At 43.3% G+C, this 26,446-nt stretch overlaps 2 protein-coding genes across 8 annotated transcripts; one reads left to right on the top strand and one right to left on the bottom strand.

The window, feature by feature from the left end:
• Positions 1-4,937: 4,937 nt before the first annotated feature.
• LOC135558894 (vasculin-like protein 1) lies at positions 4,938-26,446 on the bottom strand. 7 transcript variants are annotated; one of them, XM_064993099.1, is made up of 14 exons: positions 26,351-26,446; positions 25,168-25,900; positions 24,771-24,990; positions 23,645-23,853; positions 16,791-18,261; positions 16,592-16,706; positions 15,669-15,798; positions 15,184-15,527; positions 9,556-9,631; positions 9,072-9,430; positions 6,681-6,842; positions 6,341-6,471; positions 6,166-6,268; positions 4,938-5,463 (listed from the first exon to the last, which is right to left on the bottom strand). In XM_064993099.1, the coding sequence occupies exons 6-14, from the start codon at positions 16,649-16,651 to the stop codon at positions 5,290-5,292; spliced, it is 1,539 nt and encodes a 512-aa protein (XP_064849171.1). In that variant the 5' UTR covers positions 16,652-16,706; positions 16,791-18,261; positions 23,645-23,853; positions 24,771-24,990; positions 25,168-25,900; positions 26,351-26,446; the 3' UTR covers positions 4,938-5,289. The 7 variants fall into 7 exon arrangements, with proteins under 7 accessions (XP_064849171.1, XP_064849172.1, XP_064849170.1 ...); XM_064993100.1 differs by lacking the exon at positions 24,771-24,990 and having other exon boundaries at positions 25,168-25,380; positions 25,522-25,900; XM_064993098.1 differs by having other exon boundaries at positions 24,771-25,900.
• Positions 20,250-22,380, top strand: LOC135558896 (transmembrane protein 69-like). Its single transcript, XM_064993104.1, has 3 exons — positions 20,250-20,356; positions 20,621-20,669; positions 20,840-22,380. Exons 2-3 carry the CDS (start codon positions 20,628-20,630, stop codon positions 21,575-21,577), a joined length of 780 nt encoding a protein of 259 aa, XP_064849176.1. The 5' UTR covers positions 20,250-20,356; positions 20,621-20,627; the 3' UTR covers positions 21,578-22,380.

The following is a 26,446-nucleotide window of genomic DNA, read 5'->3' as shown; positions in this document are numbered from 1 at the left end:
AAGACTCAATCATGGACACTCTTACTGACAGTAGTGGTTGCTTCGCGTGATGTATTGTTGTATCTACCTTCTTGCCCTTCGTGCTGTTGTCTGTGCCCAATAGTGGTCGTACCATGTTTTGTGCTGCTACCATGTTGTGCTGCTTCCATGTTGTGTTGCTATCATGATGTTGTCATGTTGTGTTGCTATCATGATGTTGTCATGTTGTGTTGCTACCATGCTCAGTTGTTGTCTTTAGGTCTCTCTTTATGTAGTGGTGTGGTGTCTCTCTTGTCGTGATGTGCTTTGTCCTATATTTTTGTTACATTTTTAATCCCTGCAGGTGGGCTTGTATTGTTCATTTCTTTCATAAAAATGTGTTAAACACTTTTTAAAATTCTTTATAGTGCAAGTCATGTGTGGTTATGGAATCAGACTGAAATGAAAAAAAAGAAGAAAAAAAAGATTGTGACCGCATGGTCATGGTTGTGTGTAAATTTATGCACACTCACAAGCAAATGTTCTTATTGACAAATTTCACACTTTGCGTGGAAATGATCCCATGCACACTTTATGCACCGATTTGTACCTAAGCATGATTGATAAATGAGGTCCCTGAAGCTTTGAAGCATGAGGCTAAACTTCTCAACTGTTTTGGTCCTGTAGGTACCAGTTGTAGCAGCCTTTTTATTTATTTGTATATTTCACCTTTATTTAAACAGGTAGGCTAGTTGAGAACAAGTTCTCATTTGCAACTGCGACCTGGCCAAGATAAAGCAGAAGCAATTCGACACATACAACAACACAGACTTACACCTGGAATAAACAAAACATAGTCAATAATACAGTCGGACAGAAGGAAGCAAAACATCTATATACAGTGAGTGCAAATGAGGTAAGATAAGGGAGTTAAGGCAATAAATAGGCCATGGTGGCGAAGTAATTACAATATAGCAATTAAACACTGTAATGGTAGGTGTGCAGAAGATGAATGTGCAAGTAGAAATACTGGGGTGCAAAGGAGCAAGATAAATAAATACAGTATGGGGATGAGGTAGGTAGATCGATGGGCTGTTTACAGATGGGCTATGTACAGGTGACAGTGATCTATAAACTGTAGCCAGTGGGTTTGGCGACGAGTATGAAACGAGGGCCAACCAACGAGAGCGTACAAGTTGCAATGGTGGCTAGTGTATGGGGCTTTGGTGACAAAATGGATGGCACAGTGATAGACTGCATCCAGTTTGTTGAGTAGAGTGTTGGAGGCTATTTTATAGATGAAGGAGAGTTTACAGTCTAACCAGACACCAATGTATTTGTAGTTGTCCACGTATTCTACGGCAGAGCTTGAAGCACACCCGTGTACATGTGTGTAAGAGCAAAGTCTCATCGTGCTCATCTCAATGGCCATGTTAGAGTGGATCACTTTTGTCAAGTTGGTGACCATCGTCTTTCAAAATGTGTTGCATTCTGGGGGAAAAAATTGTCTGACTTGTGCCCAAGTGAACTGCAAGTTTCTGCAGTTATGGTTAAACTTCATCCTGCTGCCATGGCCTGCATTGTGGGAAGCTCTATTGTCAACCAATCATTAGGGTGTTTTTGCTTGACCCAAATGAATGTGACCAAAGACATGACTGAAACCAATTTGCTGCAATTTATGTATATAGTTACAAATACATATTTGAGTCTCTATCACTAATTGATTGTACAATATACACAATTGTTTATTTCAGTTTGTTAGTGTGTGATTATGGGGGAACGATACATGTTTATTTCAACATTATGAAGAAAACGTTTTATAAACAATGGCAACACTGCCATTTTGTTCTAAGCCTTGCTGTTGGAAAACCATATTAGTGTCCAACTTTTGGCTATTGCAGATGCAACTCCCTTGACTTCACTCCTCGGCTTTCTGTCTAGAGTCGGTTACTTTAGCCTTACCATTTAAATATGCCCAATATCTACGGTCCTGCTGGTTGAAAGTCAATCTCAATTTAAATTTTTTTATCTCGGCAAGTCAGTTAAGAACAAATTCTTATTGACAATGACGGCCTGACAAAAGGCCTCCTGCGGGGACGGGGATAAAAAATAAATAATAATATATATATATATATATATATAAATATAGGACAAAACACACATCACGACAAGAGACAACAAAACACTACATAAAGAGAGTCCTATAAGACAACAGCATAGCAAGGCAGCAACACATGACAACACAGCATGGTAGCAACACAACATAAAAACATGGAGCAGCACAAAACATGGTACAAACATTATTGGGCACAGACAACAGCACAAAGGTCTAGAAGGTAGACAATAATACCTCACGCAAAGAAGCCACAACTGTCAGTAAGAGTGTCCATGATATTCTTTGAATGAAGAGATTAAGAATGTGACCTGCCAGATTCAGAAGCTTGAACCCCACCCATTCGAATTCTGCCCCACAAAAATATAAAACTGAAGATAATTCATGATGGTTTTATTTGATTTTACTTTGTTTTGGAGTCAAATATAATAGTTTCAGTATAGTTGTAGGTTTTCAAACAGGTTTCTTAATTTTATTTCAGTGTACTAAATTGTTTATTCATGATTAGATTTAGTTTGTTTGAGTTTTTAGTTTACTATAATAACCTTGACCCGTTAGATAGATGTTTACAAAACCGACTTAACAGTTTGAGAACCTGAGTTTGTGATTTATTGAAGGAAAGAGTGTAAGGAGGACCAGCTGCTGGGAGCCCAGGCCGAGATGCACTGCCAGCTGTGTCTCACCCCCTGCTCTGACTGCCAGTACAGCCAGGCCATCAAACACCTCAACAACTCCGCCAGGGTCATCAAGAGCAAACTAACAGAGGAGGTGAATGTGATGAGTGATTCTCATTTTGAATGAAAAGGAATTGTTTAGATGGTTTAATTCTTGGAAAATTGTAGTGTTCTTCCTTGTAACAAACACTCTTTCATTGTTTGTCTCCCAACCAAGCATCAGGGGGTGTTAAAAGCAGAGGGGCCCGATGCAGCTGTTGAAGAGAGGAAGGAAACGGTGGAGCTGAAGGATCTACTGACAGAGATCTAGAAGGTGGAAGACGCCAGTGGGACAGAAGATGGCTGCCTCTGCTGCAGCAGAGGCTGTGATGCAGGAGACATTGGTGAGGGATCTAACCAGATTGATTAACCTAGTTCTAGCCCCCTTACCTTTTTAGGCTCTCTTAATTAGGTTTGAGCTTATGCAATACGGCTAGCATGAAGTTTGATTTCACTTTTCATTGGTTGTTTATTCAGGCAGGTGGTTCAGCGTTTCCAGCTCCGAGTGGAAGTTCTCAAAACGGTGGGATGTTTGCACCTATGGTAGGCCTAAAATTTGGGATTTTAGGCAGGTTTATTGGTTGGTTTGTGTTTTAAAACAACATATTCTATGACTATGCGTCCTACCCCCTCACTCAGATTCAAGTCAGGTCCACCTACAGAAACGGCCCCTTAGTCTCCGACATCTCACACCTGGTCTGAAAAAAAGGTCAGTGACGTGAACATATCTGCTCCCAGATAACACCTCTAGTCCTCCTCCTAGCATCCACACACACCTATTTGTACCGTTTAACAGCGGAAACCAGAAGACAGCTTAGTAAAGGAGTGACTTTAAAAAGGCGAAACAGGAGACTCATGTTAACAAAATGGAGATCGAAAGGTATATATTGATTGTATTTTCCACTGCACAGGTAGTGACAGTAAATACCATGGAATACCTACATGTACTACTACTAGACCAATTTTAAATGCAACTAAATAGATCACCACATTCAATAGCATGTGCCTTTTTGTGATTGCAATGACAAAGTCATTGTCAGTGAATTCAGTGTTGTGATTATTTTCTCATGCTTCCTCCCTGCAGCCAGTGAAGCCCTGGTGACTGCCTGATGCCATCACATCCTTCTAATGCAGATCAAGTTGTAAATATGTCATGTTCCTATGGTGTACCTGGTTGTGCTTTGTTTTTCATATTTGTAATATTTAGTATTAATAAAGAGTACCTAATTGATCAATGAATCATCTCTGTTTGAATTGTAAAGAAACTAAAATGGCAGGAAGATATCTACCTCTTGAAACAGTTTAAACAAATGCCTCAGTTCCTCCTCACAGTGATCAGTGGTGTACTGTGAACACATTGAATGTTGTATACCTATGGAATAGATGTATGACTATGAATTACATGCATCTTCTCTTGGCACTCAGCATTAAGGAGATAGATTGTAGGTAAGGCCCCGCAATAAGACCAGCGTCCTGTCCAGGGGGGTGTACTTGTACATCGAGCTGCCTCACGCTACAGAAGCAGGAGAAAGGCTCCTGTTCATATGAGCCGTTCTGATTCGCACAAGCCAAGGTTACTTACTTACTATGGGAATAGATATCCTTGCTCAGTGGCCAGCCCAGTTGAATTAACTCATTATCAGATGACTGGGCTGGTGAGAAACACTTTGCTGAGAGGGAACAGAGGCGGATCATGTAGGAAAAAAAATCATTGTTACAGCGTGATGTGACATTTAAAAGGCAAAGTTCTCTCATTGGCAGACTGCATTCACGGTAAACGCTGAATGACAGGTCAATCAGAAAAACTACTTTTCACATTTCTAGTGTGCCATCTATAACGCTGCTGCGACAGTGAATAGAGCACTTCATCTGTTTTAGTGGTAATCGCAGTCTGCATTGTATGTTCCATTTTCCAGATTTGATTTATGGGACAGGTGAGAAACTGGGAAAGATAGGAGTGTCACAGGCATCGGGTCAGATTTGACCCCTGGAAGGTTTGTGTGCTGTAAGCAACATGGTTAACACTGTATTGAAGAAAGGGTTAGTATATCTATGGGTGGCTGGATCCATGTGATGCGATTGACCATTAACGCAATCCAGCAACTTGTTCATAGAAACAACAATCGGAACACATAACACCAAGCAAGGCCGGATTCATATTGAAACATCTCACCGTGTCAGGAACCAATTTTATTAATATCATTAATGTCGTCAGTGTCACTGAGATGAGTTAGTCTGTTTAAAGCAGAATCGGATGTGCATTGCCCTTTTCTTGACGAACACTCAGTTCCACAAAGCGAGGAGGAAGGGAAGGGGTGAGGAGGTGCAGTGAAGGAGGCAACGCAGGGAAAAAGACCTCCGCATGGAGAAGCTGAAACTTCCCCCTCCACTAGGATGTGATTGGTTGTAGCTTGTGCAAGATCAAGTCGAAACAGGTGTTCTGAAAACAAAGACAAGAGGGGTGTGTGTGTGTGTGTGTCGGGTTTGTTTCGTAAAGCCACTTCGTCAGGTTTTGATGCAATCGCCGACGTCATCGTCGTCCGAGGTCTGGCTGCTGCTGCTGGTTTCAGACTCTGAGCCCTCGTCATCTTCTAGGTGAGCCTCAGCCACACACCTCCAGGGGGTGAAGTGGAGGGTGACGCCTCGTGCGCCCCGGGGGAGGACCCCGTTTCTCTTCAGCTGGGAAGAACAAGAACCACCTGAGTCAAAACAAGAACCTAGACACTAACCTGGTTCTCATGCTATGTGCTTCAGACAACTCTTCCATACGACATGGGAGTGTTGGCTACAACACATACACAGAAGCCTTTTTTATACCTTGCGCTAACATGTGGTTTTCACTATCTGATCAAGTTCTGTTACGTTTTCACATGGCATTAAAATGTGTCTTATCGGTCCACTGTGACCAGATTTCCTGGTCACTCCATGTATAAAAAGTAGTTGAGAGATTGTTTCAAAATAATATTTTATAAATCATAAAATTAGACAATTATTTATGCCTTGACTCTGTCTTGTCAATCATTTTACTGGGCGCTATAATGATGATTTAAATGGTTTCACCATCCAGATCTTTTTACACTTGTAAGACATCCAGTTACATTCCGTGCCTGACTACCTCTGGAGGGTAGTCAGAAAGATCTGATTACAATCAGTTCACAATGTCTTTTGATTGGCTCCTCCAAAATTGATGTGCCAGAATGTGGACAAAATCAGGACAAAGGACGCATGTTAGCGCCAGGTATAAACGGGAATTGGGTTACCTAAACACCCCGTTTTCATTCTGTACAACCACATGCCACTTCCTATGAAGTTGATAACAGTCTGTCATTGAAGATGCACATAACATATTGATGATATTATAAGACTGCCACAAACTCGTACCTGTTCAGTTTTAGTCTGGAACTCTCTGAGCTCATCCTCTGTCAGGGGCAGGAAGCTGTCATCATTTTCTGGGTATTCCTGCCAGCCCATGGCTTTCAGTAATCTACAATAAAACAGCAAACACTGCTTAGCAGACTAATGGTGTGTGTGTGTGTGTGGTGTGTGTCAGTCCTACCTGTGTTCTGCCTCTAGGGAGCTAGACAGGTGATCAGTGTCTGAATTGCTGAGAGAGAGGGAGTGAGACAGGCCATTCTCATGGCAGACTCCCTGGCGGAAGGCTCTGGGCTCTGGGTTGCTGCTCACGCCCTGAGAAGTCATTCACACCAAAGAAAAGACACCTTAATAAAAACAGGACACTTCTGCTTACATATGAACTGAACCATGTAACATTCCGAGCCTCTGATTAATTTTCCTCAGTCAGCCTGTGAATTTACCTTCACTTGGTTTAAATGTAAGATTTTTAAAGTTTTGGGCCTTTCTGTCCCACTTGGACATTTTTTAGGGGCATTATGTACCTGTCCAGGAGTTCCAGGGCTGCTGCTGGAGGTCAGGTCTCCGGTGCACTCGTCCTTCAGCGTCCGCAGGAAATCACTCTTCCGGTCTGGTCCGCGCCGCATCAGCTTTAGCCGCGACGATGGGCCAATGTCCATGGGAGGAGTCGTACTGTAGGGATGCTGCTAGACAACACAGATGTAGAGAGAGAGAAGAGAATGCTTAGCCCTTGCAGTTATGTGAACTTTTTCTCCCTTTAGTCTCCAGGACTGGATTTGTATGGCTTGCTACAGTGGATTCAGAAAGTATTCAGACCCCAGAACAATCCAAAGTGTATTTTTGATACCGTCGCAAAGCTAACTAAAAAGTAGCATTCCCCAAGAGAGGATGGCTTTCAAATTCTTTGACAAAATGATCATGATCATTGGAAAGCAAATTACTCCTCTTCAAATCTGCATTTTTCTCCAAAGCTCAGTTGTCCTGAATCTGCACAACACTACCAGGACCTAGGATTGGAGACACTCAAGGTTTTTTAATCCTACATCTCGACACATTCATGAAAATAATCATGGCCTCTAAAACTTCAAGCTGCATACTGGACCCTATTCCAACTAAACTACTGAAAGAGCTGCTTCCTGTGCTTGGCCCTGCTAGGTTGAACATAATAAAGGACTCCCTATCCACCAGATGTGTACCAAACTCACTAAAAGTGCCAGTAATAAAGCCTCTCTTGAAAAAAACAAGCCTTGACCTAGAAAACATAAAAAACGATCAGCTTATACCGAATCTCCCATTCCTCTCAAAAAAAAATGTGAAAAAGCTGTTGCGCAGCAACTCACTGCCTTCCTGAAGAAAAACAATGTATACAAAACACTTCAGTCTGGTTTTAGACCCCATCATAGCACTGAGACTGCACTCGTGAAGGTGGTAAATTACCTTTTAATGGCGTCAGACCAAGGCTCTGCATCTGTCCTCGTGCTCCTAGACTAGAGGTCAACCAATTAATCGGAATGGCCGATTAATTAGGGCCTATTTCAAGTTTTCATAACAACAATCTGTATTTTTGGGCGGCGATTTGCCGATTTTTTTTATACCTTTATTTTATTTAACGAGGCAAGTCAGTTAAGAACACATTCTTATTTTCAATGACGGCCTAGGGACAGTGGGTTAACTGCCTCGTTCAGGGGCAGAACGACAGATTTTCACCTTGTCAGCTTGGGGGATCCAGCCTGGCCAAACTGAGCAATCAGGGGAAAAGGGCCTTGGTCAGGGAGGTGACCAAGAACCCGATGGTCACTCTGACAAAGCTCCAGAGTTCTTCTGTGAAGATGGGAGAAACTTCCAGAAGGACAACCATCTCTGCAGCACTCCACCAATCAGGTCTTTATGGTAGAGTGGCCTGACGGCCACCACACCTCAGTAAAAGGCACATTACAGCCCGCTTGGAGTTCACCAAAAGGACTCTCAGAACACATGAAACAAGATTCGCCGGTCTGATGAAACCAAAATTGAACTCTTTGGCCTGGATGCCAAGTGTCACTTATAGAGGAAACCTGACAACATACCTACGGTGAAGCATGGTGGCAGCATCATGCTTTGGGGGATGGTTTTCAGCAGCAGGGACTGGGAGACTAGTCAGGATCGAGGGAAAGGTGAACGGAGAAATTCTTAATGAAAACCTGCTCCAGAGCGCTCAGGACATCAGACTGGAGTGGAGGTTCACCTTCCAACAGGACAACGACCTTAAGCACACCGCCAAGACAATGCAGGAGTGGCTTTGGGACAAGTCTCTGAATGCTCTTAAGTGGCCCAGCCAGAGTCCGGAATTGAAACTGATTGAACCTGAAAATAGCTGTGCAGATACGCTCCCCATCCAACCTGACAGAGCTTGAGAGGATCTGCAGAGAAGAATGGGAGAAACTCCCCAAATATAGATGGGGCAAGATTGTAGAATCATACCAAAGAAGACTCAAGGCTGTAATCGCTGCCAAAGGTGCTTCAACAAAGTACTGAGTAGAGGTTCTGAATACTTATGTAAATTCATATTTACTTTTTTTTATTTTTAATACACTTGCAAAAAAATCATAAAACCTGTTTTGCTTTGTCATTATGGGGTATTGTGCATAGATTGATGATGGGGAGAACAATTTAATACATTTTATAATAAGGCTGTAACGTAACAAAATGTCAAGGAGTCTGAATACTTTCTGAATGTACTGTACACATAAAGTGGGTGATTAATTAGCTTAATTTCTCAGATCAAATAAAATGTCAACAAAATAATGTTACAGGAATGCTAATTTAATCCATTTCAGAATAAGGCTGTAATGTAAAACAAAATGTGGAAAAAGTACTTTCCCGAATCCACTCTGAACCCTTTCATGCGTGTTAGGTGTCTGTAGAGCTGCCCTCACCTCTTTGGGGGTGTTGTGGCTTTGTAGCTGGGTGGCAGAGGCATAGGGTTTGGCTGCAGACACAGGACTGGTGAAGACAGAGTCTCGTCCTGACAAGTGGAGGCCAGGCTTAATGGAGTCCCTCCCACTCGGCTTCCACTGGTGGGATTTGGTGGTCACCAGGGCAGGCTTGGGCACCAGGTTCTTGTAGACAGAGTGGGTGGAACTGGCAATGGTGGGCAGGGTTTTACTGCTGTTGATGGGTGGGGCTCCGGAGCTGGCAAAGCTGGCAGAGAACGCAGTGCATCCTGGGTCCTCTTTGGAAACCTTCTTGATCACCAGCATCTTAGACACCATCTGCTTTCCACTAGGAGGGTTCTCTGGAGATAAGGGAAGCAACAACTTGTTAGAGGGTAACGACATGGAGATAATGGAGTGGTCTGAACTTTGAAGATGTTACTGATGTCAGCTTTCTAATGTCGAAATCAAATCAATTAGTGATTACCCCATACTCCAGCATGAGGAGCCACTGGCCTCGTCTGGTTTCCAGACTTTCCAGTTGTTTCAGGGTTAAGGGAGGGCTGGGAGAAAAAACATTAAGCATTATTTGTTATTATTCATTATATTGAAGTTTGTATATACTGTATATTTGCCATGATGTTTTATGTTTACCTGTACCAATCCAGACATTTTTCCCCCTAGGTCTCAATGTTGGCCCCTTTTTTTAACTAACTATTTTTCATGGACTCTATGCACACACTGGACTCCACCCACCCACACACCAACACACACACACACTCACCACATATACAGTGCCTTCAGAAAGTATTCATACCCCTTGACTTATTTTAAAATGCTTTGTTTTACAGCCAGAACTCAAAAAGGATTAATAATCGTTTTTTCCACATACACACAATACCCCATAATGACAAAGAGAAAATATGTTTGTAGAAATGTTTGTACATTTATTGTAAATTGAATACAGAAATATCTCATTTGCTTAAGTATTCACACCAGAGTCTATACATGTTAGAATTACCTTTGGCAGCAATTACAGCTGTGAGTCTACCTGGGTAAGTATCTAAGAGCTTTGCACACCTGGATTGTACAATATTTGCACATTATTATTTTTTAAACAATTCAAGTTTAAAGTTTAAGTTGGTTGTTGATCATTGCTAGGCAGCCATTTTCAAGTCTTGCCATAGATTTTCAAGCCAATTTAATTACAAACTGTAACTACGCAACTCAAGAACATTTAACGTCGTCTTGCTAAGCAACTCTAGTGTATATTGGCCTTGTGTTTTAGGTTATTGTCCTGCTGAAATATGAATTTGTCTCCCAGTGTCTTTTGGAAAGCAGACTGAACCATGTTCTCCTCTAGGATTTTGCATGTGCTTAGCTCTATTCCGTGTATTTTTATCCTAAAAAAACTCCCTAGCCCTTGCCGATGACAAGCCTACCCATAACATGATGCAGCCACCACCATACTTGAAAATATGAAGTGATGTGTTGGATTTCCCCCAAACATAAACACTTTATATTCAGGAAATTAAGTTAATTTCTTTGCCACATTTTTACTTCAATGTATTCTGTACAAGCTTCTTTCTTTTCCCGAGTGGCACAGCGGTCTAAGGCACTGCATCTCAGTGCAAGAGGCGTCACTACAGTCCTTGGTTCGTATCCAGGCTGTATTACATCCGGCCGTGATTGGGAGTCCCATAGGGCTGCGCCGTCTGGGTTTGGCCATCATTGTAAATAATAATTTGTTCTTAACTGACTTGCCTAGTTAAATGAAGGTTACACACATTCACTCAGTCATTTAGGTTAGTATTGTGGAGAAAGTACAATGTTGTTGATCCATCCTCAGTTTTCTATCACAGCCATTACACTAACTAACATTACACTAACTGTTTTTACAGTTGTGACTTGTTAAGCACATACAGTGAGGGGAAAAACGTATTTGATCCCCTGCTGATTTTGTACGTTTGCCCACTGACAAAGAAATGATAAGTCTATCTATCTAATGGTAGGATTATTTGAACAGTGAGGGACAGAATAACAACAACAAAAAATCCATAAAAACGCATATCAGAAATGTAATACATTTATTTGCATTTTAATGAGGGAAATAAATATTTGACCCCCTCTCAATCAGAAAGATTTCTGGGCCCCAGGTGTCTTTTATACAGGTAACGAGCTGAGATTGGGAGTGCTCCTAATCTCAGTTTGTTACCTGTATGAAAGACACCTGTCTACAGAAGCAATCAATCAGATTCCAAACTCTCCACCATAGCCAAGACCAAAGAGCTCTCCAAGGATGTCAGGGACAAGATTGTAGACCTACACAAGGCTGGAATGGGCTACAAGACCATCACCAAGCAGCTTGGTGAGAAGGTGACAACAGTTGGTGCGATTATTCTCAAATGGAAGAAACACAAAAGAACTGTCAATCTCCCATCGTGGAGTTGCAATGATCATGAGAACGGTGAGGAATCAGCCCAGAACTACACGAGAGAATCTTGTCAATGATCTCAAGGCAGCTGGGACCATAGTCACCAAGAAAACAATTGGTAACACACTGCGCCGTGAAGGACTGAAATCCTGCAGCGCCCGCAAGGTCCCCCTGCTCAAGAAAGCACATATATATGCCCGTCTGAAGTTTGCCAGTGAACACCTGAATGATTCAGAGGACAACTGGGTGAAAGTGTTGTGGTCAGATGAGACCAAATGGAGCTCTTTGGCATCAACTCAAGGTGTTTGGAGGAGGAGGAATGCTGCCTATGACCCCAAGAACACCATCCCCACTGTCAAACATGGAGGTGGAAACATTATGCTTTGGGGGTGTTTTTCTGCTAAGGGGACAGGACAACTTCACCGCATCAAAGGGACGATGGACAGGGCCATGTACCGTCAAATCTTGGGTGAGAACTTCCTTCCCTCAGGCATTGAAAATGGGTCGTGGATGGGTATTCCAGCATGACAATGACCCAAAACACACGGCCAAGGCAACAAAGGAGTGGCTCAAGAAGAAGCACATTAAGGTCCTGGAGTGGCCTAGCCAGTCTCCAGACCTTAATCCCATAGAAAATCTGTGGAGGGAGCTGAAGGTTCGAGTTGCCAAACGTCAGCCTCGAAACCTTAATGACGTGGAGAAGATCTGCAAAGGGGAGTGGGACAAAATCCCTCCTGAGATGTGTGCAAACTACGAGAAACGTATGACCTCTGTGATTGCCAACAAGGATTTTGCCACCAAGTACTAAGTCATGTTTTGCAGAGGGGTCAAATACTTATTTCCCTCATTAAAATGCAAATAAATGTATAACATTTTTGACATGCGTTTTTCTGGATTTTTTTGTTTGTTTGTCTGTCTCTCACTGTTCAAATAAACCTACCATTAAAATTATAGACTGATCATTTCTTTGTCAGTGGGCAAACGTACAAAATCAGCAGGGGATCAAATATTTTTTATCCCTCACTGTATTTACTCCTGAATTTATTTAGGCATGCCATAACAAATGGCTTGAACACTTATTGACTCAAGTAATTTCAGCTTTTCATTTTTTTTATACTAATTTCTAAAAGTGTCTAAAAACAGAATTGCACTTTGACATTATAGAGTATTGTGTGTAGGCCAGTGTCACAAAATCTCATTTGAATATATTTTAAAATCAGGCTGTGTAACATAACAAAATGTGGAAAAAGTTAAGGGGTGTGAAAACTTTCTGAAGACACTCTATGCTGAAGCTACCATGCATTTGGAAACTATTCAGACCCCTTGACTTTTCCCACATTTTGTTAAGTTACAGCTTTATAAAATTGGATAAAAAAAAAAATCCTCAATCTACACACAATAACCCAGAACACCAAAGCGAAAACAGGTTTGTAGAAATGTTTGCAAATGTATTAAAAAATAAATAAATTGGAAAAGGTCAAGGGGTCTGAATACACTGTACTGCTCCACATACACTTCTGCAAGAGCTCAGTCTATGAGTTGTTGCCTAGTCCTGTTGCCTAGTCACTTTACCCCTACATATATTTGTACATAGCTACCTCGTACCCCTGCACATCTACTTGCCGCACTGCTAGCCTATTTGCGGGTGCTTTTTCAAATCGAGATTCTCCTGTGAGTGTAATTGACTCCAGTGAGTTAAATTTGCTGCAATGAGTGTAATCTTCTCATTATTAGGAGTTGAGAAATAAAGTTGACATCATTATAAATATATGATTTTCTTTCATACTGTAGGTATGTAATTCCAAATTAATTTATTCTGTTGTTTCTAGTGATATTCATAAAAACATGGAAATAAAATAAATATATAAAAATGTATATATACAGTACTAGTCAAAGGTTTTGACACACCTACTCATTCCAGGGTTTTTCTTTATTAAAAAAAAACAACTATTTTCTACACTGAAACATAATAGTGAAGACATCTAAACTATGAAATAATACGTATGGAATCATGTAGTAACCAAAAAAGTGTTGAACAAATCAAAATATATTTTATATTCTTCAAAGTAGCCAACCTTTTGCCCTGATGACAGCTTTGCACACTCTTCGCATTCTCTCAACCAGCTTCATGAGGTAGTCACTTGGAATTCATTTCAATGAATAGGTGTGCCTTGTTAAAAGTTAATTTGTGGAATATATTCCTTCTTAATGCGTTTGAGCCAATCACTTGTGTTGTGACAAAGGTAGGGGTGGTTTACAGAGGATAGCCATATTTGGTAAAATACCAAGTCCATATTATGGCAAGAACAGCTCAAATAAGCGAGAAACGACAGTCCATCATTACTTTAAGAAATGAAGGTCAGTCAATCCGGAAAATGTCAAGAACTTTGAAAGTTTCTTAAGTCCAGTTGCAAAAACCATCAAGCGCTATGATGAACCTGGCTCTCATGAGGACCGCCACAGGAAGACCCAGAGTTACCTCTGCTGCAGAGGATAAGTTCATTAGAGTTATCAGCCTGAGAAATCGGCAAATAACTGCACCTCAGATTGCAGCCCAAATAAATACTTCTAGTAACAGACATTTCACATATCAACTGTTCAGAGCAGACTGTGTGAATCAGCCCTTCATGGACGAATTGCTGCAAAGAAACCACTACTAAAGGACACCAATAAGAAGAAGAGACTTGCTTGGGCCAAGAAACACAAGCAATGGACAGTAGACCGGTGGAAATTTGAGATTTTTGGTTCCAGCCACCGTGTATTTGTGAGACAGAGTAGGTGAACGGATTATCTCTGCATGTGTGCTTCACACCGTGAAACATGGAGGATGAGGTGTGATGGTGTTGGGGTGCTTTGCTGGTGACACTATGATTTATTTAGAATTCAAGGCACACTTAACCAGCATGGCTACCACAGCATTCTGCAGTGATACGCCATCCCATCTGGTTTGCGCTTAGTGGGAGTATCGTTTGTTTTTCAACAGGACAATGACCCAACACACCTCCAGGCGGTGTAAGGGCTATTTGACCAAGAAGGAGAGTTACCCAACCTCGATCCAAATGAAATGGTTTAGGATGAGTTATACCACAGAGTGAAGGAAAAGCAGCCAAGAAGTGCCCAGCATGTGGGAATTCCTTCAAGACTGTTGGAAAAGCACTCCAGGTGAAGCTGGTTGAGAGAAAGCCAAGAGTGTGCAAAGCTGTCATCAAGGCGAAGTATGGCCACTTTGAAGAATATCAAATACATTTAGATTTGTTTAACACTTTTTTGGTACTGTATATATATTTTGGCAGTTGAACACCCCTGCCCTACATATTGCTTGTTTTGCACAACAAAAATATTTTTGAAACCACATAATGCAGAACCATTTCTACTGTTCAAGTCTGCCATTGTTGATTCTGCTTGTGAGGAGATGACCATGCCTCTGAGTGACACTGATGGAAGAGAGGGAGGGTGCAGCTTCCCATTTGACATAATGGGAAGGCTCCTTCATCATAATATGATTTTACCGTGAAAATATTGTGAAACACTATCATTCAACTATTACTGCAGATATATTATGGACATTTTCTGAAATTACAAAGCAAAAATTCTACATGTAGCTCCTGTAATGCCTTTGCTAACTTTGCTTAAAATGATACAGGGTGTTCAGAGGGGTTCGAGAATGAGATTACTACTCACAAAGTCCTCTTCCACAAATTTCAGCTTGTCCTCCCCGCTGCGTTCCTCATTGGGGAACTTGTCCTGGTAGGGGGTCCCGGGGGCGCCCTTGCGGGGATGGAAGTTGCCGTTGCGCTGCCGGTGCCCCCCCTGCCTGTCCCTGTCCCCTCCTCCGGGCCCGGGGCGTTTGGTGTGTCGCCCCGGTTGGTGGTGCCCATCCTGCACCCCCCTTGGTGCCCCGTGCCATGTGGGAGGAGCCTCCTTCCAGCAGGGCACACCCGCCAGGCCACCATGCCCCCCCTTTGCCACCCCAGAGTCCACAGAGTCATGCCTTAGGAGGAGAGAAGGCTGCTGCCACCCATCACCTACAGACCCAGACAGGAACATAGATGGGTTAATGCTATGGAACACAAAAGAAACACTGCTCTTATACGCGAGCTGTCAACATACTAGAGGTGAAAATACGTTTTTGGGGGCGCACAGGGGGTTAGGATCATCAGGGTTACCTGCGGGGGAGTGCAGGGGCCCGTTGTTGAAGAAGCCGTCGGAGGAGTTGTGTCTGCGGCGGCTCACAGCAGCACGGCTGTCCCGGTGGTGATGGGGGTTGCCATGCTTCTCGAGGCTGGCTGCAGGGGACTGGACACAAAAAAAAGTCAGTGAAGTAAAATCCATCTGTTCCCAGATAATAACTCTAGTCCTCTAGTATCTCCACACACACACACACACTTTCAGGGGTGGGAAACAGGAAGCCATCTCCCACACCAAACTCTACAAATCTTATCTGATTTCGTTAGCAGCAGAATATCACACGGAAACATAATACACATATCTATGTAATATACAGTAATGTAGACCTTAAGCAGCTTAGGTTTGGTGTTTATGTAATAACTTGGTGTAGTCCATTAGTCACCACTATCAGATTGATCTTACTGGACTACCACTGACCAAGGTTGAGGTCTGTGTCCACACCACAGACAAGTAATTTGGCTGGAACACCCTGAAAGTCACCTTGTATAGTCTACACCCGGTCTACGCCAAGCTCTTGCTTAGAGTACAAAAACACATTTAGCTACAGAACTGAATCTCAACCTTGTGTCTAGTAGCTCCAAGATCAAGACAACACCACACCGAGCTCTCCTGCCTTTCACACTTACACGCACATTTATCTTTCCTTTTCTAGTGCTTTCACTTACCACACAATGAAACACATTTCTATCACAGAGCCTGGAAGATAGCCACTCATTGAGGAACAAATATCTCTGGTACACAGTATTCACTGATTCAATGCCACTTACTTGCGCTTCTCCTGTCTGTTTCCCCTGAGTACACACAGTATCTTTCCTGAACCCTGTGCTGATGGCAGTCAGTCTGCCCACGATCGGCCTGCCCCTGGCTGCACGCCCGCACGTACACACACACAGGAGCTCACCTTGGCAGGCTGGGGCGTGGAGAAGTTAAGCCAGGCAGGGACAAAGTCATGCTGCGCCATTTAGGTCCAGTGTCTCCAGTCAGTGGATCGAGGCATCAAACCTCATGGCAAAGATCTGACAGAGAAAAATTAATGAGAAATCTTGGACTTTGGGGAAAAAAGAAACAACACATTGTTGCATAAAACGTATCATTATTACCCCAGAGTCTTTGGCTCTGAAGTCCTCTCCTCCTCCCAGTCTCTCCCTCCTCTGCGGGCTTATTCTCTCTGGCCCGCTCACAGGCACACCACTGGTCTTAGACTCAGAGTGTGTGATGGGGAGCAGCACCCCACTGCCGAGCCCTCCTCCTCCAGGACAGAACAGCCCCTTTCCCCAGACGCAGACCCTGTCGTCCAGGGTGAAGTGTTGGGAGACGGGTCACAGGGTTCTGAGATGATCTGGAATGGTGATCCAGAGGCCTGGGGTTGATTCAAGGGTTTGTTACCCTGGAGGGGATTTGATGGCTGTGGACTTCCCAAACAATTTTAACACGTGGTTTGAGCCGGGGAAGTTGCGTGTGACAGTTTTTCGGGGAGCGCCGTTACCCCCACCCCCCCACTTCTTCCTGATCACTCTACTGAAGCAGGTAGGATTCTTTGTCAGGGGCAGAGACACAAAGTCAGCTTGATCTTTGTTGTGAAACTGAAGGTTCTGATTGACGGGCTCAGTAGATTGGAAGGTAAATTGTCCAATGGGAGAGGCAGCTGCAGGTTGTCTGGTGAGATTTGACACTCTGGGGTATTGATCCCGGTCAATGTGAACAGGACAGTTCCACAATGACATCAGAAGAGGGGTGGAAAGAGGTTCTAGCTCTTCTCCCGCCACTATGAGTGCCAGCTCTTAGACCAAGACTCACCTTTTACAGAGTCATTTTAAGCTCTACCCAAACATATGCAGAAAATAAATTGATTCAGAGAAAGTATTTTTTTATTCCAATGGTCACTGAAAACCACAGCTCACCTCATTAAACTGGTGAAAAGGCTGTCCAGGGTTGAAGGGAAAAAGGTGTCTAGTATTAAAGTCACATGACAGTAAAGGCAGTAGAATCCACTGTTACATTTCTGACATCTTCAATCGAGGTCAGTGAAATTTTGATACTGCAGAACAATGCATTATAATGCTGTTTTTCAGTGCATGCTAAAGACAATGGTGCCTAAAATGGCTGGTTAGACCTGTTGCTTTCTTCATCCGTCTTATTATATCTGTATCTGTTAACTGCCGGTAGAATAATTTGTGGTTGTGCGGTTTCAGGAGGAGAGTGCAATAGTTCAGATTTCATAGATGAGCGAGCTTTTAGACGGTATAACAGCAATCTCTTACAAGCACAGTGCCCTGTGTCACAACACACTTGGGACTCCTTTGTTGAAGTATAAAAATACACTTTCCCATAAACGAAGGGAACCTCAAGTGAAAAACACAAATGTCTTCCTTCAAAGCAAAAGAAAGCGTAGGAACATATGGAGAATGTCACAGATAATTTGTCAACGTAATCATTTTGTTGAAGATTCTGAACTTTTCACAACACAAAAGACAGGTGCTATGCAGTTAATCCAAGTATTTTCAGTCCTCTTGTAGTGTTGCTTTCACATGCACTTCTGCAGACCCAACCTGCAACTTCTGGAGACCCAACCTGCAAAAAGAAAACAGAAATAGCGTTAGTTTTAGAAACCGACAACAAATACTTTAGTTTGTAATGTATATGGCCATTGCCTCAGCCTATAAGTTTCTTCAGTCATGTTTACAGCACAGTGTACTAGCCCAGACGCTCGGTCTGAACATTAACATGCATCGCTTGCAGTATGGTTTCGGAAGGGTAAGGACCATATCTTTCATATCTGCTAGAAACCATTTTCTAAAAACAAAAAGGTTCAATTGATACACATCTTGATAGGATTAGTGTTCCCACACTATCATATCTCCATGTAACAGCGCCAAACACCTGTGTGTAAGCATAACTCGGAAAAGTGTAACTTCGTTGGATGGAGGCACCCATAGCTGTATGGATCTGTGCAAACCTCCTACAGTAAGTATATTTTTTTATTGAAGGATTCTTTCTCGCTGATGAAAGAGAAGGGCCATATGTTTTGAAAGCCATATCACAATTTATGACTATTGACGTTTCTAAATGTTAAAATAGTGTAGGGATTGTAGTTCACGAGGCAGTTGTGGGTGAAGCTAATGGCTGAGAGCTGTTGGGAGAATGCAGAATTCTGCCTGGAGTTTGATAGCTAAGTTGGTATTGCATGTCAAATTTGATGAAACGTGCTCCCAGAACATCTTTGATAAACCCACAAACAGAAAGCAAGCATGTTGCAATGGTGGTAAAAAAAACACACACACACAATCAAAGCCATGTTATACTCAGATTTCTCCCTTATAGAAATGCAAACTTTGATCAAATATGTATACCAGTCTAAAAATACTCTAGACCTAAACACTCAGCTCCTAATCTAAATAAGGCACAGCGAGTGACTGTTCTAAACTGCTAGCTAAGTCCTGCGAACCACAGCATGTCTTCCTTCATGAGTGACCGAGGCTGCAGTACTTCCTGAAGACAAATCAATAAACATCCTGTATAGCACTATGATATGCTGCCCAATGGCTTCCATGGTGTATAAAGTGGACCAAGTTATTACTCTAATTGCAAAGTAAAATTGCTTGAGAGCCATTGATGAAGCACTGCCAGCTGTGAAGGACACATTCAGTGATGCACCAATTCACAATCACTGGAGTGACTTTTCACTTGAAGCAATGGAGTGTCTTAATTAACATGTGTCGACAAGATCTAAATTCTTGACAGCAAGTTGACAACTGATTTGGTCCGATTCTGAAAGCAAAAACGTTGATCACTGCTAAATAATTAGCTAGTTAGTTCCCTTAACTTTTTGTAACGTTCGCCAAGTTGTTATAGAGCTAGTTAGCTACAGAAACGTTAGAAGCTAGCAAGTCAACTAGCTAGCTAAATATCTAATGTTAGCTAGCTACATTAGCTTGCACAACTACTACTCAGTCCCGAACTACTGTTAAAGACATACCATATAGTTATGCAACAGAGTAACTTAAATTGTTTATAATATTGCTGTCACATTTCTGCAAATAGAGGTAAACAGACCTTCGTTAGAACAAGACGGTTTCAAAATGGCTACCTTTAGCCCACACGGGGATTCGCATGTTAGCTAGTTAGCTTGCTATATTTGATATGATGATGCAAAAACATACCTGCAAGATGTTCATCAATAAATATTATACAAAATATATTTAGACGTAATATTCCATCGATGATTAGCATTGAAATACTTTCTTCCTGTTATGTGCCTCTAGATGAAGAGGCGTTCTGGTGTTTGTTTGGGTTTTTGGAGCGCGTTCGCGCAGCTTAATGGGGGTACGTTCAAGTTCTTGAAAATAATATTGCAGCTTGGCGCGTTGCACGGTGTGTTTCAAACTGAACAGGAGCGTGGAAAAAAGTAAAACAAATAAAAAGGTGATGCAGCTTAGAAACTTAGAGTTACATCGAAATTGTCCGTTTACACCAACTAGTACAAAAACAAAATACTAGCTACATATTTCTGATATTGAACGCGACTCACTAGCTCCCAGGCGCTCTATTAATCAAACCTTGTGGACATCGAACTTTCGCCAGACACTGTGAATCGAGAAAACAACCTTACACACACACCCCTGCTATGGCTAACTTTTAAGTGGACTGTACCGCGTGAAGATCAATGGTAAAACGGATCATATATATTTCTAAACGTTATAAAATTACATTTGCAAAGGCTTTTGTTTATAACACATCTATTATTTTGGGTAGCTAACGCCTTTAGCTAATGCTGAAGAGGTCAAAGCTAACCAACAGCTAACTAACTAAACCAACTTGATTTTGTAAAATATGGCATTACGAAATGCGTATTAACGTATGCCAATCACATGTGAAACTGGCTTTACATTCCTTATGTTCTAAAATGTGCATGCGCCTCTTTTCCTTTTAGATTGAAAATGTTCCCATTTGCATTGAAAAGGCACTTCAATCCCTGTGTGGTAAGAATACACATTACATCAGTTATGTGACGCCATAATATTGGTCTATCTTTTGTCCATTTGATCTGGAACAAATAGCCAAAAACATCTGGGTTCTCTGTACCAGGATAGAGGCACAGATCATGTAAAACCCTACTGAGAAATGCATTTGCAACTGTCTTTGTTCTCAGGGTCCATCATGGCGATCTCTGCAGTGGGTACTCAGTGGGTCCAGCTGCATGGTGAAGAGGGAATGTTTTTACACCAGTTCCAACCCCTTGTTGTCTCCACAAGTTCCTACGGCAACGTCACTACTGTTCCCGAGACTAGCCTCCTCCAGGCTTCTGAGCCTCAGGTCCCTGAGCTTCTCTGCCTCTTTGCTCTGCCAGGGTCACCCCGTGCCCACGGCCCCTGGGAGAAGACAGGAGAACCAACAGCGCCTCAGCATGAAAGCCCTGGCCTATGCGCCCAAGCCTGCTTTGTACCTCGGCTTCTCCGGCCTCCTTCCATTCCTGGGTGCCCCCCTCCTGATGGCTGTAACCCAGTCCTACCTCCCTGAGGTGGCCTATGCCCAGGTGGTCTACGGGGCTTCAATCGTGTCCTTCCTGGGTGGGGCCCGCTGGGGCTTTGCCCTGCCTGAGGGGAGCCCTGCCCAGCCCGACTGGATGAACCTTGGCAACAGTGTGGTGCCCTCCCTGCTGGCCTGGCTGGCTCTGCTCTGCAGAGACAACATCACAGAGGGAGCTCTTGTGGTCATCATGGGGCTGGGCCTAGCCCTGCACTATGACCTCACACTGCTGCCTGGTTACCCCGGCTGGTTCAAAGCCATGAGAACCATACTCACTCTGGTGGCTACCTTTTCCCTGGTGGCCACACTGACATTGCAGAAGATGTGCCCGGAGAAGAAGATCAAGGCACAAGAGAATTGACTAGGTAATTACTAAGTCAAGCAGTGTCAAGTTAGCACTTGAAAGCTAAATTCTCTCATTGTGAACAGTGGAACTGACCATTGTGGGATTTGTTCAGTAGGAGCAAACAGGGAGAAAACAACATTTAAAAAAAAAATGGAACTGGTGCGACGCAACAAACCTTTCCAATAAAATACATTTTCACTGGATTTCCTTTTAATCAATGTGCTACTTAGACACTTCTGTACCTCAACAGGTGAGTGGTGAAATACAATTTCACGTTGTAATCTAGTGCCGCTGCTGAAATTAAGGTGATACAAGCTCATACCAAACAAGGCGACATTTCTCAGTGTTTTAAAATGGTGACTACTGTGTACTGACTAAAAAGGCACTTATATTTACAGTGGTGTTATATGGCTGCATTTCGGTCAATGAGCCATATTAAACAAATACTGAGTGCAACAGTTGTACTAGAGTAATTGCAACTTAAAACATCAACTTTTAGTGATCGTTTAACAAATGCCGTAAGCACAGCAGAATGTTACTGTAAGGTTAGCATTTCCAACCATAACAGTTTGACATGAGGACCACAATAACATTTTGCTCATAGTAGCTTCTGCTTCTGTCATCAAGTGCAGTACAAGGTTTTAATACAACTCCGTGTAGACACATGAAGCCCATCGCACTAGCAGTCAGTCTACCTTCAGTCGACATGGATAATGGATAACTCCCATGTAAGTTAATAGTTTTGGTGTTAATTTAAAATGTGACACTCAAAGTGCACAGGTTGAAACAATCGATAGGATATCAGTGATAGACAGCTATCCCATTCTTAAAAACGGACAAACAATCCTTTACACTTATGTAAAAACGTAATGGTCCTGAAAGTACCAATGTTTAAGTCCACACAAATTAGCAGAGAAAATACAGTAAACAATGAAAGCTATTTACCCTATTTACCCTCCAGAAACACTGGCACACTTCTGAAACGGAGCAGGAAGTATATGACTGAGTGATGGAGACAGACAGGTCTGCCATGTAACTGACGGAGTAGGTACTGCAGTCTTGCTAGCTCAGTTGAATCAACAGTCTCCCGGTTGGCAGTCTCCCAGTCATCTGTTTGTCTGTGTACAATGAACTTCGAGTTCAGTTACATAAAAGCAATAAACTATCCAAAATAACAGAACAATCCAAACATTCTGAAATCCATCAATTCCCCTGCAAGACCACAGAAAGTGATTTGCCTTGTATTTTGCAAAGACCAAACTGTTCTAGCTAGAAAAAGGCTCTGTGTTCATGCTCTGAGGTGATGAAAAAATTATTCTGAGTCGCACCCTCTATTGGCTATATGAGTACAATATGGGAAATAACAGAATTCGATTCTCCTGCAGCATTCTGCTACTGCTGTTCAAAAGTAAAAACACATTGCTAGTGAAGGCTTTGTTGACAATGAACTCGAGGACTCGTCTTTGATGTGGCTAAGTTGTGTTGTCTAGTGTGTCCACCCAGGTACCAAACCAGGTCTCAGGCAAGGTTGCTCATGTAACCAACAGTCTTCTCGTCTGAGAATCAGGTTTGTTCCAGAGAAACCTACAATCGCAAAGTTGAGCCTACTCATAAGGTGACCGAACCACCTACGCTTGTTCCTCTAGGGCTCCTCTCAGAGCACGGCCACATCACAGCACAGCGGCTGGTGATTATGTTGCCGATCTCCGTCCAGGTGGGAGTCGTAGATCTCCACTGAGTCCACTGTCACGGGGGCCGAGAAGTCTGCTGGACCCCCCCCCCCCACAGCGTACAGCAGCCTGTTAACAGCTGACACAGACACCCCGGCCCTAGCTACCGCCATTGGGGCCACCTCCACCCACTTCTCCTGTAGAGGGAAACAGAGACATGTTCGAGAGAGACCGTCTGAGGTCACTATATACATAAAGCTATGATGAGGTATTGTGAAGACGTGTTGCTTTTCAAACAAATCAGTATTTATATACGTCCGAATTGGGACGGACATGTGAAGACTGCCCGAGTGCCAACCCCTGTGGGTTTTGACCTGACTAGCAGTATATAAATCTACCCTAACTCCCTCACCTCCTTGGGGGAACACTTTTCCACCGTCTTCAGGGAGCCCAGTGCCTCGTTCCAGCCCCCCACGGCATAGATGCAGTTGTTGAGGCAGGCCACGCCCACGTAGGCCTGCCGGGTCACCATGACGGGCAGGGCGCTCCAGCGCCGGGAGATGGGGTTGTACACCTCCACATCCCCTCATCACTGATCCCCCCCGATCACATAGATGAAGCCTAGACAGAGGGGAGAGGGGAATGAGCAGAGGCCATTCAGAGAAATTATGTAATTGAGGTAATAAGCAATTATATTGATATAGTATGTTTCATTAGAAATGTCTTGTTGTGGGCCTCCCAGGTGGCGCAGTGGTTAAGGGCGCTGTAATGCAGCGCCAGCTGTGCCACCAGAGACTCTGGGTTCGTGCCCAGGCTCTGTCATAACCGGCCGCAACCGGGAGGTCCGTGGGGCGACGCACAATTGGCCTAGTGTGGTTAGGGAGGGCTTGGCCGGTAGGGATATCCTTGTCTCATTGCGCACCAGCGAATCCTGTGGCGGGGAGGGCGCAGTGCATGCTAACCAAGGTTGCCAGGTGCACGGTGTTTCCTCTGGTGCGTCTGGCTTCCGGGTTGGATGCGCGCTGTGTTAAGAAGCAGCTCGGCTTGGTTGGGTTGTGTATCGGAGGACGCATGACTTTCAACCTTCATCTCTCCCGAGCCCGTACGAGTTGTAACGTTGAGACAAGATAGTAGCTACTAACAATTGGATACCACAGAATTGGGGAGAAAAAGGGGTAAAATAAAAAATAAAATAAAAAATGTCTTGTTGTGCATTGTCAGCCTGTATGCTCAGAAATAATTGGCCATTTTGGGATAAAGAAAGTGAATTGAATTAGCAGCCAAAGTAGTAATCTCCCCCAACCATCTGCAGAAACACAGTAGTGAGGAGACATCATGGTGATCAGTATCTTGTCCATAGACTCTTTAAAAAAAAAATCCCAAAAGTAAGACACATAATTTCAATAATCAGCAAGGCAACAATGAAAACTGGGGGGTATTTTAATGGTGCAAGAAATAAATGAGGATTTCTTGATGAATAAGTAAAAAATAAGAAAGATCCTGCTTGACAAATCAGGAGTATCATTCCATCTCATCACCTATGTACTTGAAGAGTCTCTGTGGGGAGAGCAGGGGGAACCTGACTGGGTACTGCACCTCCACCATGTTTCTTCCTCTTTGGCCACGTCCTGAAGGACCCAGTCCATGGCTGCCATGAATACCTGGTACTTATCTTCGATCCGCAACTCCTCGCTCTGCAGCAGCTTCACCAGCTGGTCCTTGGACAGGCCCCAGAACTCATCCAACACACACACACACCTAAAGGTCAGATGTTCCGATTGTGATTTTTGTTCGTTGGAGCAAGTGTTATAACAGGTTGGGAACAGGCTATTCACTTTTTTTTGTTACACACACTCAGCAGATTGGAATGAGATGGAAGGGGAAAGAGATCATCTGAAGACAGACAGATGGAGGAAGATAAATACTGTGTAGCACCTCCAGAAAGTGTACATGGACGTAGTTCTCAGTGAACTCCAGCACGTCCAAGCAGGCGATCTGCTCCAGGAACTGGTGTAACCCCACACAGTTGGACAGGTCCATGTGGCTCTTGAGGAGCTCTCCCACAGATAGACACCACCTCACTCAGCTTCAGCATGTCTGCTGCCACCATTAGCTCCTGCATGTTCTCCACCGTCACATGAATCGTGCCTGGACGGATTCAGTTCAAAGAAACACAAAGACATCTGTATTATGTACTGTTTTGTGTATGAACATTACTGTACACTACACACTCAGTAAATGGTACATTTCATGACAGGACGAAGCTGTGTATATGAACTCCAGCAGGACCTCAAACATCTGTGCCTCCACCCCCAGGATCTGGACCTCCTCCTTGTCCGCCTCGCTCATCCATCCAGAGAACAGAGCAGAAAAGTAGGGGCTGCTGGCAGCCAGGACCAGCTTATGGACACTGAACACCCGGCCTCCCGGCAGTAGCCTGACGTCACAGAAGTCTGCCCAGAGACGCATCTTATTCATCTGGGCCAGGATGCGGTCCGACACAAGCAGTGCCTGCTCAGGGGACTGGGTCGTCACACCAGCTGCAGATATGTCACCGCCACCGCAGACCCTGCTCCCAGGAGTCTCTGTCACCAGGACAGAGACAGGGGTGGTGTCACAGAGACTGTACACACATACTACTGGACTCTCCAAGCAGACACATCTGGCTCTAGGGAGAAGAGTACAAGAAACATGAAAGATGACACAATCTCAAACATATACATATATGTAACATGCTGGTATATGATAACAAACACAATCATAATGATTCAAGCGCCAAATATTTTCTCCTGCTGTTCTGCCTGTTGCTTTTGTCTTCAACTGTGTTTTTGGATTCTTATCTCCTTTAAAGTTAAAGTCATGCATATAACTGCATGTATCAGTCACCAAAAAGTCCATTTTCTTTATATCATCACCACCATCTGATCTGGTTATAACTGTAAATCGGCTCATGGCAACATCTTTCCTATAAAGCAAACATAATTTAGCAGGCGCGCTACATTTCTGCGAGTATGTGAGAGATGGGGTCAGATCATTTTATTATTTGAATGGAAAATCATGACAATCGAAAATGCTGAAATGGAACCTTTTCTTCACAAAGAAAATATAATACACCAACCTGCACAGTTTCTTGCTAGTCGTCCTCAATTTCTCTAGTTAGCTAGCTAGTTACTTGCTGCAGGCAACTTCCGCATACTTTTCTGGACCGACGGCC

The sequence above is a fragment of the Oncorhynchus masou genome, chromosome 17 (assembly GCF_036934945.1).
Source record: "Oncorhynchus masou masou isolate Uvic2021 chromosome 17, UVic_Omas_1.1, whole genome shotgun sequence".
In the NCBI taxonomy this organism is placed as follows: Eukaryota; Metazoa; Chordata; class Actinopteri; order Salmoniformes; family Salmonidae; genus Oncorhynchus; species Oncorhynchus masou.
The sequence above is the reverse complement of the archived record's forward strand: the minus strand, read 5'-3'. Positions and strand labels throughout refer to the sequence as shown.